This window comes from Rhipicephalus sanguineus, chromosome 2 (genome assembly GCF_013339695.2).
Source record: "Rhipicephalus sanguineus isolate Rsan-2018 chromosome 2, BIME_Rsan_1.4, whole genome shotgun sequence".
NCBI classification, from domain to species: Eukaryota; Metazoa; Arthropoda; class Arachnida; order Ixodida; family Ixodidae; genus Rhipicephalus; species Rhipicephalus sanguineus.
In genome coordinates this window covers 163,552,049-163,565,692 of record NC_051177.1, presented here as the reverse complement: position 1 = coordinate 163,565,692, position 13,644 = coordinate 163,552,049, and the positions used below count along the sequence as shown (strand labels likewise).

Below are 13,644 nucleotides of genomic sequence, written 5' to 3'. Positions count from 1 at the left end.
TGTCACTACAGAGGCACAGGCAAACAGGTGTCAGCGTCTCCCGCCAATCCGGTGACCTGCCGTCCTGGCGTCCGGCCTCCCGAAAGGAGGCAGAGTCACACAATACACTCGCCACGCCCCGAAGACTCGTAGGTGGGAAGGCCGGCGAGGAGTTTCAGTCCAAAGGGGAGTTGGGGGTGGAGGGCTGATGACATCCAATTCCACTGCCGGTAATACTTGGAAGAAGCGTTGAATGAAGGCTGCCTCGGGTGAAGGCCCCACCTGGGTTGATGGGAGCGTCTTCAACGGCGCAGTCCCGCGCTGACCAAAACGCACGATAAAGCGGGTGTGTCGAATTTCGGAAGACACGCAGACCGCTCCCTCCGGCACAGGTTAATTTTCCCTGCTGCGGTAGGGTAGAAGGCAGAAGTGGCTGGGTGAGATTCCCTTCCGCGGTGCTATCTCACGGAGATAACAACAAGACAAAAGGGGTCTCCGAATTCCGACGTCCTTTTTCTGGGAAATCCATCCACGGCGACCTGCCCGCTCGCTCGGCATAAGCACCTCCAGGGAGACGTGGCGTGCCATGTATCCGTCTAAGCGCCAATACGGGGGGGAGACAGCATTCTGGCATACAAATGTACGCTCAATGGCGTCTGCCTCGATGAATTTTAAGGCCAAACGTAACAGTATATGTAGAGAGTTTCAGCAGTGAGCAAAGGCTCATATTTTTGCAGAAGTGGCTCATTAGAAAAGTGGAGTACAGCTAACGAATAATACTACATTTTGGGACTGTACTTACTGACGACTCCTGATAAGAAATTGTTCCAAAAATACTTTTCGTGTGTCTTACTTGTCCGAGTTTTTTCGTGCAGTACTTCGTAGTCAAGAATCAACTGGGCACAAGTAAATTATGCCATCAAGAATACATTTTTTTATTAAATAAAGCAAGCCTCTGTATGCCCTTTTCCCGAGGGTTTGCGGTTCGTCGTGTATGTGAGTGAGGTTCTCAAATGTAATACGCATAAAGCTTTTGCAATCATCATTGGATCATTTCTGCTGCAGTTTTCTTTTTCATCTCAACCACTCGGACCGCGTCCACATGAGTTATTGGCAAAACGTACAAGCACAAAAAAAAGTTCGCTGCACTGGTGGAGCTAACAAAGAGTACCAGGATGAATAACAGCTTATAGTTATCTTGTGCATCCTCCTGCTTACCGCAGCGTTCTCTCTGTCTTTTCTTATTCCCTTTCCCTTCAGCTCATTGTCAACCAGACGTTTGCGTTCTTGACACTCCTGAGACTCGACTTATTGACAGCTCTCTATACCTGTGATAAATGACAGCCCCCATGTCTGCTCACCGTGTTCAATGGCTCTGCTCCTACGCGACCGATGCCTCTTGAAGTAGATGTGGACGAGAAGGACGGCAATGGGCATTAAAATGGCGCACACAGCCAGCGGAGCCACCATTGATGCATTCAGGTGAAATGGCACCGCCGACTGGTCCTTGATTGCAGTTGGACTCTGCGTTGACACTGTGCAAAGTACACAAATCAAACGTAAATAACGATGACTATTGTCTGCAAATGAGTCCCTTTATTTGAGCATTTACTTCATCATCATCAGCCTGTCTACGCCCACTGCAGGGCAAAGGCCTCTCCCATGCTCCGCCAATCAACCCGGTCCCGGTCCTGCTGCCACGTTATAGCTACAAACTTCTTAATCTCATCTACCCACCTAATTTTCTGTCTCCCCCTCCCGCGTTTGCCATCCCTTGGAATCCAGTCAGTTACCCTTAATGACCACCGGTTATCCTGCCGACGTGCTACGTGCCCGGCCCATATCCACTTCTTGATTTCAACTATGATGTCCTTAACCCCCGTTTGTTCCCTGACCCACTTTGCTCTCTTCCTGTCTCTTAAGGTTACACCTAATATTTTCCTTTCCATCGCTCGCTGCGTCGTCCTCAATTTAAGTTGAACCCTCTTTGTAAGTCTCCAGGTTTCTGATCCGTAGGTAAGTACCGGTAAGATGCAGCTGTTATATACCTTCCTCTTGAGAGATAGTGGTAGATTACCATTCATGATTTGATAATGCTTGCCGAATGAGCTCCATCTCATCCTTATTCTTCTAGTTATTTCACTCACACGGTTCGGCTCCGCGGTTACTACCTGTCCTAAGTAGACGTACTCCTTTACAACTTCCAGTGTCTCGCCACCTATCGCAAAGCGCTGTTCTCTGCCAAGATTGTTCCACATTACTTTAGTTTTATGCATATTAATTTTCAGACCTACTCTTCTACTTTCCGTATCCAGTTCAGTAATCATGAGCTGTAATTCGTCTCCCTCGTTACTCATCAATGCAATGTCATCAGCGAATCGCAGGTTACTGAGATACTCTCCATTAACTCTTATCCCTAATTCTTCCCAATCTAGGGCCCTGAAAACCTCCTGTAAACACGCGGTGAATAGCATTGGAGAGATCGTGTCTCCCTGCCGTACGCCCTTCCTTATTGGGATTCTGTCGCTTTCTTTATAGAGGACTATAGTGGCTGTGGATACGCTGTAGATTTCTTCCATTATGTTTATATAGGCTTCGTCGATGCCCTGATTCTGTAGTGCCTGCATGACTTATTCAAGGTCTAATGTGTTACATTTTTTTTGAACGGCAAATAGAGAGAAACAGATTTTGCGTAGTGCCGTCTTCGTCCACAAGCCTAGGAGAACGAGTACGACGCATCGAATTTACGCTGCGCAAGCACGCAAGGATCATCGATCGATGTAGGCATCCAACAATTTCGAGTGCGTCATTAAGCAACAACCTTCTTTTTAATGTTATGCTGTCCCAAAACTCCCAACTTTAAGGTATATGAAGTGTGTGCTAACAGAATTTGCCGGCACTGTTTGGTATTCGATTTATTAAATATTTCTTAGCGACCCCAAGGTATCTATCTATCTATCTATCTATCTATCTATCTATCTATCTATCTATCTATCTATCTATCTATCTATCTATCTATCTATCTATCTATCTATCTATCTATCTATCTATCTATCTATCTATCTATGTATCTATCTATCTATCTATCTATCTATCTATCTATCTATCTATCTATCTATCTATCTATCTATCTAGCCGGATACGTCTGGGTGCTCTCGTGATCGCCTCCTCAACTTGGTGTAGACCAAAATTCGCATAGGAGCGTAACAGGATTTGACGAATATGATTGTCTGGCCATGATATGGATAACGTGAAAATTCTCTCGCGTACGTTGTCAAACCGTTTGCCCCAGACACGTGTGACACGTACCCGGTTACCACGGGCAGCAGCGTGCGGGTATACGCCGCAGGCGATTGACAGTTTATATCTACCCAGGAACGGCGAGAACGGACAATGATAGAGAGAGAGAAAAAAAAAGAATAGAAATCAGGATCTCAGCAGGAATCGAACACAAGCATTGTGCGTGACAGTCAGCTATTTAACCGCTGAGCCACGCCAGGTCTAGAAAATGCTTTGGAAAAACACCCTATGCTGGCGTAATGTCGGTGCAACGTCAGTTGTGGTTGTTGTGCTGGCTAGCTTATTTTATAACAAGGCAGTAAACACTACATATGTACTAATACGATACAGGCGTCATATCAGACAAACGACTGTCGTTCCAGTGTTGATTCCTCTTTTACAGCAGTCTAATAAAGATTACACTTGTTTTCCTATGATTCAGCAAGCTGTATTCAAGCTTTTCTCGACGACGGATGAATAAGCTAACCATAGGCGTGCGCAGGGGGGGGCAAGGGGGGCGAGAAGGGGGGGCGCAAATTCAGCCCTATACATTGTAGGGGGGGCGAGAAGAGGGGCGCAAAGGCAGCCGCATACATTGACATAATAGGGAGGGGGGGCGCTGCGACGAACCTTCGCCCCCCCTGAAGGGGAACCCTGCGCACGCTTATGAAGCTAACGACCATTACTTATGATATTCACATCATCGAACCGTGTGGGCTGCTTCGTTTCTATTACACTGACGCATCTGCTCTAACCGGAGTTCTGACGTAACGTGAGACCATAATTTACCCTTTAAACGCCGGTGTTGTCGACGCGTCTGCTTAGCCCACGATGTCCACACAACTACTACACTTACAAAAACCCGCGAATCTACCCGCAATTCTTGGCACAAAGCCAAAAATGCAGCTAAGGCTACTTGTTGACTGCTTCGCATGAAACCGATTCCCACATGGCCTGGGATCAGTCCAATTTTTTTTTTTTGCACACAGTGCATTACACTATCATGTAGCTTACAGTGAACGAGGCAAGACTACTGACCCCATTCGCAGGCATTATCGTGTTTCGCCCTATATTTCATAACGTAAGGCTCTGTGTCATTTCATGCCAAACCTCCCAAGCATCGTGCTCGACCCTTTCCAATTGTTTTGTAAAAAATTGTGGACGTTCATATCAGTGCACTATTTGCCCTCGCAAAGTATTTTCTGGAAAAAATTTTTTTGTCTATTACAGTGATTTGAATTAAGCTGTAGTGGGTGAAACCCAGGTTGCGCAAAAAGTCCTCCAAAAAATACAGTAGTTCACGGAACGCCTTACATATCGGCTATTTGCTTGAAAAGGAATGAGGCTATCTTATTGACGCTATCACCCATTGACGACCACTATTTTGTCTCACGATGTGCTTTGTGGTGAAGCAATGCTGCAATTCTGCGCCCAATTTGATTATTTTAAAAAAATTCTACGAATATTACGGACACAATAGGACTATATCACATGGATGGACAGTTGTCAGTAAGTGTGTCAAAAAAGGATTGAAGTCGATGACCGAGTAGTGCCGAAGTGGAAGGGGCGCAAACTTTGAAAAATCTGTGAAATGCCCCATGTGTAGAGTGGTGATCAAGTTCACGTAAAAATGCACGCTTGGTCGCACTTGGAAGAGTAAACAAAGGAGATTTATGCGTGAAAGTTTATTCAGAGTGATTTTTGTTTTAGGCGAGAAACAAAAATTTATGTTGAGCGTTCGCGGCGTGCCTGGGCGCGAGCCCGTAAGTCCACTTCACTGGGCCGCAACACTTCCTTGGGGCAACTGGAATATGCGGCGCCCACGCGGGTGGCAAGATCGCGTGCTGCTGTGAGTTCTCTCGTTTCGATAAGCATTCTTCGTCTTTCCGCAGTGCCGCCGACGAAGTGTCAGGGAAAACGATGGGCGGTTCGTTTAAAATACATTATTATATGATAAAAGTGCCTAAGACACACCGGGAATACACTTATAGTTCTTTTTTATGGGCAGCTCGCATGAACGTGACTCGCACCATTGGTGCCTCGGAGCCTACTGGTGCTTCGTACACTTACGCTCGGATCTTCGGCAGAGGTGAACTTAGTTCCGGTGATCGCGTCGCCGAGCGAGCACGCGGCACTCGCGGTTCGTCTTTCGGCCGCATTCCTTGGCAGCACGTAAGATAAACACTGCGAAAGGTGAGTATACTGCTATCGTGTCATATTTTACACGGAGAGCTTGTACAACGGAAACCGAAAACGATAAATATCAAAAGGACGAAGCCGCCGTAGTTAAAGCGGCTTCGTCATTTTAGATGTTTATCGCTTTCGCTTAGTAATCGTAAGGCGATTACTACGCTGAAGGCATCGCATGCAGCGTGGGTGGCGAGAGAGCGCGTGGGGTTTATTGTTTGACTGCGTAACCACAAAGAAGGTTCTAGCTTGGAACGGAGGCTAGACGACGATAGTGTTGCTTCTCCGAGGGCGCCGCATATTTCCGTTGTCCCAAGGAAGTTGCGCGGCGCAGTGAAGCGGACTTACGCGCCCGCGCCCAGGCACGCCGCGAACGGTCAACATAAATTTTTGTTTCTCGCCTAAAACAAAAATCACTGCGAATAAACTTTCACACATAGATCTCCTTTGTTTACTCTTCCAAATGAGACCATGCGTGCACTTTTTACGTGAACTGCATCACCACTCTACATGTGCCTGAACATGGGGCATTTCACAGATTTTTCAATGTTTGCGCCCCTTCCACTTCGAAACTACTCGGTCATCCACTTCAATACTTTTTTAACACGCTTACTGACAACTGTCCATCCATGCGATGTAGTCCTATTGTGTCTGTAATATTCGTAGAATTTTTAAAAATAATCAAATTTGGCGCAGAATTGCAGCATTGCTTCAGCACAAAGGACATCGTGAGACATAGTAGTGGTCGTCAATGGGTGATAATAAGATTGCGCCATTCCATTTCAAGCAAATAGCTGATATTTAAGGCGCTCCGTGAACTACTGTATTTTTTACAGTACTTTTTCGCAACCTAGGTTTCACCCACTACAGCTACATTCAAATCACTTTAATAGACAAAAAAAATTTTTGCCAAAAAAAATACTTTCCGAGGGCAAATAGTGCACTGATATGAACGTCCACAATTTTTTACAATACAATCGGAGAGGGTCGAGCGCAATGTTGGGGACGTTGGGCGTGGAATGACCCCTCTATGAATTTGGACAACATCTTGTAGGGCAGATTATTCTATCTGTAAATATGTATAGGGGTTAGAAGGTCCGAAGTGTTAACTTATTAAGTCTCAAGAGGCGGTTTTCTAAGCAGCAATGACACAGTTACTAAAAATAATTTATTGCATTAAATTCATGCGGATGTGTATGCTTCTCCTCGATGTTAAAAAAAAAACAAGCCGCAAGATTAGTTTGTCCGTATATTATTCAAATCACTATAGCTAAGTTGATGAGTAAATTGTTTATATTATACAGATGACTGCCCAATACTGATTTATTGTTTTTGTTTGGTGCCATTTTACTGCTACCGTAAGCAAGATGAAATACGCAGCAAACAAACCACAAAGCCAGGGCACCAGTTACCTTACCTCGATCCTAAGAATGTCTTCCAACTGACAAGAGAGCGGCCAAAACTTAACCGCTAAGAAGTGAACGCGGAAAGAAAGTAAAAACCGCGTTATGATTGTGTGAAGGAAAAATTATAGACACGTACTAATTCGGAAAGAATGCGTCGGTATCATTAATCTAGTCGACATTAAAAATGTCCTTCAGTGAGTAGTTAATCGGTTCTCTATGAGGAAATATGAATAGGTGCCAGAGCAAGGAAATGACCACACAAGTGCATAGAATGAGGTCATGCTATATGAGATCAGTAAATGAGTAGTAAAAAAATGGGATTTGCTTACTTAAAAAGCGGGTCGAAGGTATACAATGCTGTCCCGTACAAGATATCAAATTTAGTGGCGACTACGATGGTTGCGCAAACGTACGAAGGACGCCGCTGAAACGCTTTTCCTTGGGGACATATGTTTTCGCTCAGTTTCGGTCACCAAGAAGAGCAGGTGCTTCTTTGCGAGCGTATCCAAAAAAAACGCCTAAAGCGGAGCAACGCTGCGCATGCTCCTATATTTAAGCCAATTTTCGGACGCTTCTGACGCACTTTCCAGCAACTCAATTTCTGAACCACCCCGTTTTCCGTTCTAACTTTGAAACCACTGATAAGGAGCGGCAAATATACCTTAACAAGGTATGGGCTTTTTTTCAAGAAGTAGTAGGGCAATACGCCAAAATCCCGGCGTTGTTCGGAGGCGAAAGCCGCAGTGCAGAACCACAAATGATCTGGTAAAAAAACGGATTTTCCTGCGCTTATAAGAGTTTGCGAAAAAGAAAAGGCCAGAAAAATGAGAGCATGTGGTAACCGGCGTCATCGTAGGTCATCGGCTCGGCTGCTGTATTAAAAAAAAATTATCTATTTTTTATGCCGGCTATGTGAACATTTCTCTTCAGCAGAGGTAGTTCTGGAGGTTCCCTTGTAACTTCACCTTTTCTCTTTCTAAAACTCACTAACACCACCAACAACAAAAAAAAAATTGGGAACGCTATGACACGTCAATAAACCCAACGCTTGTCGATAGGCCACTAAAGATGCGGCCGATACAGATGTTTCGAACTGAAGCTGCACTAGGCAGTCCGCCCCGCAATAAGTATATCTTTCTTTCCTTGATTTTCCTATTAACACACTACACACACGCACATGCATTTATTGCGTAAAAATAACAAAGTATTAAAAAAGTGTAACACTGAAAATTGTGTTATTGTTCAGTGTATAAAAAAAGTTTAACACTGGAAGGTCATCAGTCACCCGTGATCGTCAACCAACGGGGCCGGCTCTCGGCCACGACCGCTCATGAATTGCGAAGGGCGTGGCTAGCATTCCGAAAGGCTCTGAGAAATCACGTGGATAAGGCGCATACAGCCCTAGGAATATTTATGGTTTTCCTGGAGTGCGAAAGGCAGGTCGCGCCCTCCTCTTGTTCAGCCGTTCAATGCTGCGCCTTTTGAACTATGCACAAGGTATCGCACAGGTGAATGCGTTCTTCCGATCAACGTTTATATGTGCATTCTTCACTGCAAAAAGGAACAAAAACGATAGCGTTATTTCTTCACCTGTCTTCGTGGAACCTGATTTACGGCATATTTTTATTGTAGGACGCTTTCGGGTGTGGCACGATAGTTGTCCCGAGTGCCTTTGAACTTCAGTAATTTTTGCTTCTTTTTCAGTGCAAGCGCATCGCTCTTGCTCTGAAAAAACATCTAACTGCCGTTATCGACCGTGGAGTGACACACAGTGAAAAAAAAACGACAGTACGCGATTTATCGTTTAATTGCAATCTCATGGAGTGTGAGAAGTAAGGAAAGTTGCGCGTCTACATACTCGCATAGGTTAGTCCCACAAGAACGAGCACACACTTTTTTTTTCTGCGCTGCGTACGATACCTCATAAGTCTGACTAAGCACGAGGAACTTGAATTACGGAGACCGAAATAGCGTCTCTGAACTGCTTACGCGATTTGTTGCTTCGAAATAACTTAGTAAAACATTCGCTAATGAAAAAACGCCGCCTGAATTATATATATAATTTATATTTCATTTTTTCACGAGTGCATTTTTCAAAATCGGAAATAAATGCGAATAGTTTATGGTTTTAGAAAGTCTGAGAAATGGCTAACGCACCCGTCTTCCGCCAATTTCTTCTGTCCTTTCGATTTTCCTTGATGCAAAATTGTGAGAGAACCAATTGCTCCCCTAGTCCCCTCTCCAGAATAAATAGAATTTTTTTGTCAGATTCCCTGAGACGTTAGCCTAGCTGGCTTACCGTATGGCGCGCTATTCCAGGTCCCCAGTAAATATAAGCGCTCACACCCAGGTATAAGGAAAGTAATGCTGCATAGAAAGTGGTTACCGCTTGGAATGGACGCTATCTTATTCTGCCCATAAAAGATTACGGCCATAAGGGAGCACACCACAGGGAAGGAAGCAGAAGGACCAACCAACGCAACAGAAATGTTGCAGATATGACGCAAAGTGTAGAGCATGTGCCCGCATGTTTTTGTCCTCCATCGACCAAGCGACGAAGGACTCGTCCACTCGTGACTGATGCCACGGTTAGACTACGTAATATGGAACGGCACGGTGGCTTACCACTGTCAGGCAGCGCTGCGGTGCGGAAGGGAAAGTCGGCCTGCGTTGCACCGGCGTCACTCTGTGCCACTACGCGCACCTGGTACTGGCGGCCAGGTGCGAGATCTCCAATCACGTAGTGACGCCTGCCAGGGCTGATGGCGTCCGCTGCCAGAATCCACGCCTTGTGGAACCTCGGCCGGTACTGGACGGCAAAACTGGTCACGGGACAGCCGGCGGTCATCCAAGCAGCCAAGTTCAAGGCGGCACTGGTGCCATTGGTGACGACGAACTTGTCGCTTGCCGGGGATATTGGAGCTAAACAAATTACAAGGAAATACCAAAGAGACACGAGGAAATAAATTTCCTAAAAATACTTCTGAACTGACTCAAGCAATTTCAAAGGAGGAGCAGAAAGCACGGACTACTTCTAAAGTAAATGTAAACCTATAATGTACACCATTAGGAAAGGATCCAAAGAAGCATGTTCAACTGAGAGCTGGGCTCAAGCAAACCAAAGCCAAAATTATTGACTTCAAGATACACTAACTCAATGTAGAGCACCATATAACGCGACAAAAAGGTCCTATGCTGTTTCAAGTAGGGAAATAATGCTCGACACGAACCTGCGCCATTGGTGCGTACAATGACCTCGGCTCCAGGCTCTCCTGTGCCAATGCTGTTGGAGGCAGTCATGTAAAGGCGATACGTGGTGCCGCACTTGAGGCCATCCAGGACGAAAGACTGCTTGCTCGAATTCAGCGTCATCTTGTTCCACTCGCCCAATTCGGTGCCGTAGTGCAGCACATATTCTGCCAGAAAGAGCCAGTAACGGACCACGAAATTGGTAAAAGATGGACAGCAGGCGAATACGCCACACATTTATGTACTGCACCATGAAAATAAAGATTCAATTCAATTCACATTTAGATACCAGAGGATCGATAGCCGTCACTGTGGTCGGTGTTATGCGCGATTCTATAACTGTACGTCCCTTGCTATTGGAAAGATATTGGTTAACAAATAGCTCTGGGGCATTAAGCACCAAATCCGCAATCTTATTTTGAGGGAACAAAACCAGCACTTCATACTTATCAGCCCAACACATTTTAACCCAGAGCGGTGGGTAGAAATTACGGGCTCGCACTGCTAGCAGACACGTGCAGACACGAGCGCGAACTGTAGTCAAGGTGGTTTGGCAGGACTACCTATTTTGGTTGGTTCTCAATGGCACTTAGCGTTTGCCCACCTCGGGTATACATCCGGCTGTGATCGATAACTGCAGAAATTGTAGCACAAAAACGAACATTGGACGAGATGAAGACCCAGACAAGCGCTAACGTTCAACTAGCGCGTTATTGCAGGCCGTCAGCACATATAAACATGTATATGGAACTGCAATAAAGCATTAGTTTAACGTTAGCGCTTGTCGTGTGTTCATCTCGGCCCCTGTTCGTTTTAGCGCTATGGTTTGTGTAGTACAACGAACTATCAACGAGCCCAGCCTTTCTGTCTTCTGAAGCGATCGATAAAGCGGGTTGATCGATTGGGCCACTTGATGATTCATAATATGTAGCTTCACAGCGCAGAGGAAAACAAGGACGACTTAAAAGGCCGAGACAAGCGTAGTGTCGGCGCTTGTCTGTCTTTCGCGATGGATTTCTTTATATATTCTTAATTCCAAAAGAAGGCAATACTCCAGACATATTTCTAGACAATTTTCTTATTTCGCTCTTGATGCGTATATTTGTATGCGAAAGTATTACGGGCTATTTGAGTAAAGAATAGAGAAGTTATGCGAAATAGATAGCAAGACGTATACACAGAAAATATAAAGAAAAATATTCGCTCGAGCAAGTTCTTAAAATATATATACCTGCTCCAAACCAAGGCTAATGTCGACAAAGTACGGATAGACTTAGAAATCAGTCTGTTATTATATATCCAACTTTCGGAGAAGCCAGCAAAGTGTAGGTCGCCATTATATTATTATTTCGGTTTGACTGCAGACCCAGTCCCCTACGCAGCGACCAATGCTTACCCGTCGCGGAATAGTCATCCTTCTTCTCCCTTTCCCACTGAACCAGTAGAGACGAGTTCGATAGTGGAAGGGCCTTTATGCTGGGCGATGTAGGCGGGGCTACAACGGGAAAGAGACATAGAGTGAGGCGTTAATTCTGGTCTTAGTTTGCAAACAAGATGCAAACACAGCAACATGTGCCATACCTAAATCACTGAATCACGGAATAAATTTATTATACGTAAGAGGGTTTACAAGGTTCCAGGAGTCCTAAATGGCATAACGCAAAGGTTACTTCAAGTCGGGGCGTACCCTGACATCGCGCTATTGCACACGATTTAGCTGGAAATACAGCCAACTAATGCATGTTCATTATGCTCTAATATAGCCGACCTTGAACATGTGTTCTGGAGGTGCGCCGCATTGATCGAGCGGAGGGCTAAATGCAATTAAAATTTTAACTACGAGTTTAAAGACGCGTGCGATAGATCCACCAGCGTATCTTACATATCCGAAGATACACGAAGGGCCTGATAGACCTGTTATTATCCGCCAATGTGTGCACACGAAACAGCTACTTTCAGTGCTCGGTACATGCGACTGGCGCCCTAAAAGAGTTTTCGGCTCGATCATAGAAGACCCCTTCTTCAACGAACGCTGCGTTAGTGCTGCTTCTTCGCAGGCGTCGAGTCTTTTGTGACTTACATACGATGAAAATAAATAATATCTGTAGAGTATTGCACAGAGTTCTTCAATCATACAAGTTGGGAAACTGCGTTCCGAAACCCGGACAATCCCATGGCCGATTCTGGGAGGGCCTGCAGATCGTCGCGCCATCTAAGAGCAGCAATACAAAACACTAAATCGCCGCGGCGCCGCCCCTGCGCGCGCTTCTCGCAATGTGCTCAACGCCGCACGCAGCGCTGGCGTCGTAGCGAGCGTTTATTAGTTTATTTTTTGGTCAGCAGATGACACGACGATCAGAAGACCCCCATTATTTCTGACAATGGCGTGTCTTTGATACGTGGTGCCTTTGGGGAGTTTCACTACTCGTATGTTTGAAGAACTGTGATATTTCAGGCACCGATGCTGTCGTTTAAGTAGCTACTTCTATGAAAAACTGAATTATCCTTGCTCTTTTAAAGAGTGGTTGTTTATGAAAAAGTTACCACACGTCGTCGGACGCCCACGCCTTTAACTATAGCCTCTAGACAGCGATGGCAGCCTGCGAGACTAAAGACTACGAGAAGTTGCTGCTTTGGGCATTTGCAGCTACCCGGGAGCAGCTCTCCCAATTCTGCTTCTGCCCGTAAATATGGACTTAGCCATTTCGAACTGAGCAAACGACAAGACTACCTCAGTATTCTTACGTGCGGAACGCTTAGCGTAACCACAGCAACGGACGCCATGTTCTTACCACTCGACACAGCATAGTAGTAGAATATTCATTAATTTTGCAATTAACTCCTATCGCGAGTTCGAACAAGGCCATGAACAAGTTCTTCTAAAGAATAATGCCGCGGACAAACCACACAAGAAAGGAAGAGACCGTAGCGTTGTGCTTTGTTAAGTTATGGTATCACAGAAGAACGGGTCGCTGAAGAAGCGGCTCTGCGAATACATACTAAGGCAACAAAGTGTGACTATGCGTGTACTTTGCGCTACTTTATTAACAGGTGGACATTAGAGTAGAACAGTTTGATGGCAACGTAAGCGCGTCGCTGTGTCAATCAAGCGCTATGAGGCTGAGAGCTCCCACGCGTTGATCGTGTCATAGAGTACCTGCCGGTGTGTGCGTATGCGTATATATATATATATATATATATATATATATATATATATATATATATATAGGACAAAGATTGACGCTTCTAAAAAACTGTTTATTTGTCGACGTTTTGATCGGAGACCGATCTTCATCAGGATGATGTATCCTGATGAAGATCGGTCTCCGATCGAAACGTCAACAAATAAACAGTTTTTTAGAAGCGTATACCTTTTTCCTAATTATTTTACGGCAACCGAAGACAGACTCTTCATAATCTACGTATATATATATATATATATATATATATATATATACATATATATATATATATATATATATATATATATATATATATATATATATATATATATATGTAGAAGGGTACTGCACCACGACAGCCT

The 13,644-nt window shown here is 44.9% G+C and overlaps 1 protein-coding gene across 1 annotated transcript in view; it reads right to left on the bottom strand.

Moving 5' to 3' along the window:
- The window catches only part of LOC119383845 (Down syndrome cell adhesion molecule homolog), a 153,487-nt gene that overhangs the window by 9,909 nt on the left and 129,934 nt on the right, over positions 1 to 13,644 (bottom strand). The window contains exons 18-21 of the mRNA XM_037652124.2: positions 11,497 to 11,595; positions 10,082 to 10,267; positions 9,477 to 9,773; positions 1,341 to 1,514 (exon numbers count right to left, since the gene is read on the bottom strand). Coding sequence (XP_037508052.2) covers positions 1,341 to 1,514; positions 9,477 to 9,773; positions 10,082 to 10,267; positions 11,497 to 11,595 — 756 coding nt within the window. The remainder of the gene's footprint in view (positions 1 to 1,340; positions 1,515 to 9,476; positions 9,774 to 10,081; positions 10,268 to 11,496; positions 11,596 to 13,644) is intronic.